We start from the raw sequence: 7,285 nt of genomic DNA on the forward strand, positions 1-7,285 counted from the left end.
AAGAATTAGTACCAATTAGAATTTGCAACCAATATTGTTGTTACTATGATGTATTACTATTAGCACACCTACTACTTTTCTGACACCCCTCCCCATTATAGACAAGTTAAGAAGTATTCATAATCCTCTAATACGCTACTTCTGAGAATACCAACATGTGACCTGCGGCTGCTCCACTAAAGACTGAAGCCATTAAGTTTAGTTCTAGAAATTCTTCCAGATTGTTCAGCAGTTAGACTTTTCCAGCAAACCATCACTCTCACAGTATCTTTGCAACAAAGCTTTTAATATCAAAGTATAAAAAATATAGTTATTTACATTTGAAATACTGATTGCTACTTCATTTGGAAAGTAACACTGGAAAGGTTAACATTTTATACAACCAAGAGATTTGGAAAAATGTTCCTGATCTCATAAAATACCCTCTCTATTTATAGCCATGTTTTCCAAGTTCAAGAGAAGGTAAATTCACTTAGCTTTTTTGAATGCATCCCAAGAATTGTGGTCAGCTCAAATACAGAAAAATAATTATTCCAATGAGAATGTATCTATGGCTTTGATTCATTAGCCATTTAGGGCGTGGCATTTTTGTCCAGCCAAGTTCAGCCCCATTGACACCAGTGGGAATGCATACATTTGGCCTAAATCCAAGTAATTTGATTCAATGCATTTTGGAGCAGGCTGTGAAGAAGCAAGTGGAATACTACCTTTTAGACTTTGGTTTTAAGAAAAATGTGGCTAAGATGACAGACAGAAGTAGTTTACTACTGCATAGCTGCCAGGAACATAAAGATCAAATATATTATAAATTTGAGTTTAAACACTAATCTACAATACCACTTTCCTTTGGCATACAAACAACACTGTTCTGGTTTAGCTTGTACAATCTATATTTTGGTCCATGCTGTTAATCCTGTTAATGGTATCTCACTGTATATCCTCTTCAGTTAGTCAGAGAGCTTCAGAACAACAATCCTCCAGGTACTGTTGTTAACAATGCAGAAAGAGCCCTTTATAAACCCACCACTGTAGCTGAAGCAGCAAGTTCAGTAACATCTCCTTCATTATATATGTAAGTGCATTTTTTTCTTCCAACTGAACAAGGGGGAGCAAGTTTAAACATTTAAGAGTGGATTTCTTTGCACCAATTTGTTTTGGTCCATAAGAGTCAGGATGGTCCATAAGAGTCAGGCATATCCAGCAAGAGTACTGATTACTTTAACTAAGCCGTAGTTCCACATAATCTGTTGCTTGTTGAAACCTCTTTGGTGTCCGATTCGGGTCTTCCTGAAACCACAAATGGCCAGGTCTGCAAATTAAAGCAGTATTCCATATTAGAAGGAAGGATAACAATACACAAATACCAGAAGTTATACTATTATTCATTTTCTAATCCTTTTTTACCAGCAATGTTTTCAATACAACTGAGATAGTACAAAAATGGCTTCTTGGTGCATTTAAAAACAGATTTAAAATGTACTTGAAATTATTCATTTTCAACATTTCTTTCATGTATTAATCATGTATTAATTCTGCTGGGATAAAATGTAGTGTTTGGCTTAAGCACATTCTTCTCCCAGTTTTCTATTAACAATAGCCCACTATTCTTTAAATATGAATGAGCCACTGGGGAGGGGGGTGTATTCCAAACTTGGAATGTTTGTATTCCAAACTTGAGACACTTCCGAAGGGTGGACCTTTGGTCCAGCAAATATTTAGATTTACCACTCTGGTCAGCATTTGTTGTTTTGCCATTCCCACATCCTCAATCAGCATCTCGCTACCTCACTTTCTCTCAGGATGCTGCAAAGCCAAGGAGGTTGCCACAAACAAGCAGGAGTTTGTAACAAGAAGCTAGTCTGGCTAAGATGCTACACTTTCATCCTCGCTCAACTTCTACACCACATAGAAATGCAAGAGTGTTCTTCTGTTCTGCCCATAACCCTATCCATTTAATAACCTTAGGCAAATTAAAGTTGCAAGTTACTGGTATTTTTATTCACTGTTTCTTTTCATGGAAGAAGAGCTGTGATCTGGATGTTACACCACTACGGTTGTCTTTTTGTTTTGCTCAGTCCAGATACAAATACACAGAATAGTGACATGGGAAGCTAAATTTTCAGACCACAGAATTTTAGAGTCAGAAAGAACTGCTGAGATCCAGCTGCCTGCTGAGAGCAGGAAGCCCAAAGTATATTCAAGTAAACAAATATTTAGTACTGTTTCAGCCACTAATACCACATGGATACTGAATGTGTCTAATTTGTAAGCTTTCTCCAATCATTAATTATTGTAGTATCTTCAACTTCAATATAATCCTACTTTCATGAAGGAAAAAAGGAAAGTTGGTCTTGTGGTAACAAGCATGACTTGTCCTCTTTGCTAAGCAGGGTCCACCCTGGTTTGCATTAGAATGGGAGACATGTGTGAGCACTGTAAGATATTCCCCTTAGGCTACAGGGTCACTCTGGGAAGAGCACCTGCATGCTTGCATGCAGAAAGTTTCAAGTTCCCTCCCTGGCATCTCCAAGATAGGGCTGGGAGAGAATCCTGCCTGCAACCTTGGAGGAGCTGCTGCCAGTCTGTGAAGACGATATTGAGCTAGATGGACCAATGGTCTGACTCGGTATATGGCAGCTTCCTATGTTCCTGTGTAAGGTCATTGGAAGGTTCTACAATGGATTTCAATAATCATCCAGATTTCCCTTCTTCTCCAGCTGGCACATCTTGTTCATATATTACTTTTGTTGAGGAGAGTTGTGATCATATTTACAAGAGAAAAGACTGAAAGATTGTGTCATTGAGTCAGTGTTGACTCCTGGCAACCACAGAGCCATGCGGTTTTCTTGGTAGAATACAGGGGTGGTTTACCATTGCCTTCTCAGTCTTTCAGCACATGATGCCTTTCAGCACCTTCCTATATCACTGCTGCCCGATATAGGAGTTTCCCATATTCTGGGAAACACACCAGCAGAGATTCAAAGCAAGAGCCTCCTGCTCTCTAGGCAGCTTGCTTCCCCGACAAGAGAACAAGTACTTACAAGGTTTTAATGCCGGGCTTGCACATGACAAAGCAAGTTCAGCTCCATACTTGGTTATCTTATTTAGTAGCCTTTAACAAGTCATTGCTAGCCTCATCTAAATCACATGGTCATTCATCGAGTTGGAATGGGTTGGTGTGAGGAGTCTTTTAGTCCAACCTTCACTTCTGTTGTGAAGCTAGAACACTGTGCTGAGCTCTTTGGAGGAGTGGCAGGATGCCAATGCAATGCAATAACGCAAGCTTCGATTTCTCTGTAGCAGTCACATATTTTGGTCCCTCACTTGTGTTCCCAGCTAAATGGCACTCACACACTTTCAGAAAGGTCCAAGCCTATAAGCAGCATTCTACATGAATTGCCGACACATATGCAGCTGTGCAGCTGGATGTACATTGCCATCAAGATGCTAAGCAGAACCCTGGAAATACTTACAAAGTAGGTATAAAATGAACTGGAGGTCATGGGGAATAAGTGCCCCATTGGGCATGATCTCTGAACCCTCCAAAATCCAGTTCCCCATCCTGGTTACCACTTCTGCCTTAGATCGTCAAGCCAGCTCCAAATCCAAAGAGACTTGTGTTTGGGCAATATACAAATGTGTTAATTAAATAAAAATAAATAAATAAAATAAATAAATCCTGGTTTCAACTGGGTGACCTCTAGTTCTTATTGGTAAAATCTAGCCCAGAAGTAAGTAACTGGAATGGGGAGGTTCAGACATCACTCCCGATGGGAGCGCATTCCCCATGACCTGCTGTTCTTCTTGTGCCTACTTTGTAAGTACTTAAAGGCAGTTGTGTGAACCCACACTATATATGGGTTCAGTGAAAACAGAACTGTTCAGTGAAAACAGAGATGTAAACCTGGGGCTAGATACATGCAATTAGTTGCTCATGCCTGCAGTTGGGATAATTCACAAATTAGCAACCTCGTTCACTCAGAAACAGATTCCCATCATGCAAGCTATCAGTTTTAGCATGAAGAGACTTGAGCAATGAATGCATTGGATTATGATCCACAAGGCCATTAAGGCATAGTACATAGGCTGAAGCAACTTCATGACTAACTTTAGAGGTTGTATTTCATCTCATGGGCAGCTTGCAATAGATCATAGATCTTGAGGTCATGGTCAAAACCTCACTAAAAAAAAAAAGCAACTCAATGAAAATGGCAAATAGATTAACATTCTATTAAACGTTGGCTATACTATTTGTTGTGCTGTTATATTCTCCGAAAGAATGTCAGAGCTGGAAAAGGTACAGAAGATGGCAATTACCAAAAAGGTGGTGCATCTTCCCTTTGAAGAAAAGCCAAGGAGGCTACTCATGTATTTCTTGTTTTGGTTTTTTAAGTTTATAAAGACAACTAAGGAGAAAGTTGCATAACTTTATGTGGATAGTACGGAAAGAGTGAATGGCAACAAATTTCTCTCTCATCATCATCATGAACTGAAGAACGTGAACTCAGGGACATCAGGTGAAGGCAAAACTACTTCACCGAGGTGTACAGCTCACAGAATTCATTAAAAGAAGAGGGAGTGTTCATCAAATATCTGCTGGTAGTCAAAAGACCGGCTAGAGACAAAGATGGTCATCATATATGTGCTCGGCTGGTGAACAGAGAATGTAGAACTAGATGGACCTTTTCATCTCATCCAGAAGGCAGTTATGTTTTAGCAGTAGGCTGGAAAGGATGCAATTTCAGGGGCTTGTAATACTGTGCTGCAAGCAAAGAAGTTGAGAGATAAACTTCTCACATTCTACTGATACACCAAGTTGCAGCTTCTTGTCACTATGACAGGAATTTCTTAAAGTCCCATGGAGAACCCTTTAAGGACAAGTAGGACCCCGAAGACCATGTCCTTAATGACCACAGAAAAGGACCGTGAAATCTAAGCCTTCCTCAGAATGCATACCCAAGAAAAAAGTTTAAAGGCAATTTGCTCAGTCCTCTCTCTCATGGGCTGAGGTTAGCAGGCGATCAAGAAGTGTGTCCATTTTTTACAAATCCGCATGTAAAGCCTACATTTATAAATGTTCCTCTGTCCTGCACTGCCAGCATTCAAATATGCACACAAAGCAGGAGTGGATCAAGGTCAGGATAGAGGAGCCAGTGTTGAAGCTGCATTCTTAAAAAGACATATTATACATGAATATAGAAGATTTTATCTGAGCTTCCAACTGTATGTAAAACAATGTAAAACAAAAGCAGAATTAATTTTAAAGATGCAGGAGAGCTGTGGGGGCTAAATCCTGCTTATAGTCACCGAGTTCAATCATGTTGTCTGCCTTTTTTCACTTTTCCTCTTCAATCATTCCATATTACATATGTGTGACACATGCGTTTAAAATGACAGAGATGCTTCCAGATCCAGAATACCAGACATGGGGCGCTATTTTCAAGAAAGCTGTCCTTAATTCCAGTTCTTTAAATTCAGCTAAGTATGAGTTACTAATCTATACACAATCCTGGGTCCTAAAAACCCCTCCTCTGATGCCCTGAGAATGATGCCGCTGGCATTAGTTATTCTGTAGCATGCCAAAAAAAAAAAGAGGCACTCTGCACGTGCTCAGAAGCACTCTCGTTCTGCAACCGATCTAAGAAGGAAACCAAGCCTTGCGCTTACCAGGTTGACAGGATGCACGTAGCCCTTCTCGTAGCGGTCTTCCTGCAGCAGCTGCCTGAGGTGGGCGATGTAGCTGGAAGCCAGGCGCAGCGTGTCCAACTTGGAGAGCTTGGTGTCGGGGGGCACCCAGGGCAGGCTGGTCTTCAAGCGCGAGAACGCCTTGCTCAGCACGCGCATGCGGGCTCGCTCGCGCGCATTGGCGGCGTTGCGCTGCGTCTGCTTGCACTCCGCAGCCGCTGCGCCCCGACCCGCCGGCGGCTGCCTCTTCCCTTCTCCCGCCGCGGGTGCTCCTTTGGCCCGCTTCTTCTTGCTGCCGCCGCAGCTCTCCAAGACGTCCTCCTCCTCTTCTTCCTCCTCTTCTTCTTCCTCCGCAGCTGAGGAGTTATCCACCGAGGGGCAGAGTTCGCCTCGGAGACGCCGCTTGGAACGAGACAGCACCGGGTATTCCAGCTGCAGCCCTCTCATGTCCATCTCCGGCAGCTCCTCGGCGTCACTCAGGGAGCCCGTAGACATGACCCACCCCCAGGCTCCGAGCGGGGGCGGGAGAGCAGAAGAGTGAGCAGCAGGAGCCCGCCCAAGAAGGCTCCTCTTCTCCTCGCTTCCCAAGAGAAGCTACCCAATGGCTCTGGGGGGAACCTCCGCGAGACAAGGCTATATATGCCGGCGTGGGGAGCGGGGCAAACCATTTGCGAGGGGCAAGGAGGGGGGCAAGAACGAAGAGGCCCTGTTCTCACACACTGCACTGAACTGCACGCGGGGCCCTGTACGCACCATTCCACCCTGCGCCGGTCTTTTGACCTCCCCTAGCACAGCGGGTGGGCAGTGTCTGTCAGTGCGCTCCTACACGCTACGGGCTGAGCGGGTGAGGACTGAACTGGACCCGAGCTGCCGAGTGCGCTGAGTTCAGGAGGAGGAGAGCGCCTGTAAAGAGGCCTTTCTGCGCCACCTTCTCTGTTCCTCCTCTTGCTGTCCGGGGCGGAAAGGGAGGTTGCCGTGCTCGGGGTGCTGAAAAGAAGGCTGCGATTCCCAGCAAGGAAACTCTTTGAGCAAATCTGTTTTGCTGGCAGGCCGATCATCGTCATAAATGCATTTACTTAGAAGGGATCGCTGATATCGGTGGACTCCTAACAATCCGTTGTTGCGGTCCGGAGTGCGTGGCCTGCTTGGTTGTTCAAATTCCGCGCTAACTGCGCAATTTAGTGAGCAGGTTAGGGAGCGATTAACTGCGCTGGTTGGTAGCCCCTACGAAGCGAAATAGGTTTGAAATTGGCGGTTAACTTCAGTCCATAATACAGTTAAACTGACGTGCTTTAATTTAAACGGAGTTTGCTCTGGTTCTCCCTAACTCTCAAGCACGCTCATAGAACTTCGTTCTCATTAAAATCAAAGAGATTCCAAAGGAATGTTCTAGATCTAGATACTGGTTCCATGTAAAGTAATCTGAGGTTGCAATTCTGAACAGGTTTATTATGGAGGAACTCCCATTAACGCCATACTAAATAGATAGGATTAGGCAGCAATCTTATGTCCATTTAACTGGAAGTCACATTGGTGTCTACTACAAGACGTACCTCTGAGTAGACGTGGATAGGGCTGGGTTGAAAGTTACTTCAATTAT

The 7,285-nt window shown here is 43.6% G+C and overlaps 1 protein-coding gene across 2 annotated transcripts; it reads right to left on the bottom strand.

Moving 5' to 3' along the window:
* Positions 1-269: 269 nt before the first annotated feature.
* MSC (musculin) lies at positions 270-6,278 on the bottom strand. 2 transcript variants are annotated; one of them, XM_053248341.1, is made up of 2 exons: positions 5,668-6,278; positions 270-1,287 (listed from the first exon to the last, which is right to left on the bottom strand). In XM_053248341.1, exons 1-2 carry the CDS (start codon positions 6,178-6,180, stop codon positions 1,219-1,221), a joined length of 582 nt encoding a protein of 193 aa, XP_053104316.1. In that variant the 5' UTR covers positions 6,181-6,278; the 3' UTR covers positions 270-1,218. The 2 variants fall into 2 exon arrangements, with proteins under 2 accessions (XP_053104316.1, XP_053104315.1); XM_053248340.1 differs by having other exon boundaries at positions 270-1,309.
* Positions 6,279-7,285: the final 1,007 nt, after the last annotated feature.

The sequence above is a fragment of the Hemicordylus capensis genome, chromosome 4 (genome assembly GCF_027244095.1).
Source record: "Hemicordylus capensis ecotype Gifberg chromosome 4, rHemCap1.1.pri, whole genome shotgun sequence".
Classification (NCBI taxonomy): Eukaryota; Metazoa; Chordata; class Lepidosauria; order Squamata; family Cordylidae; genus Hemicordylus; species Hemicordylus capensis.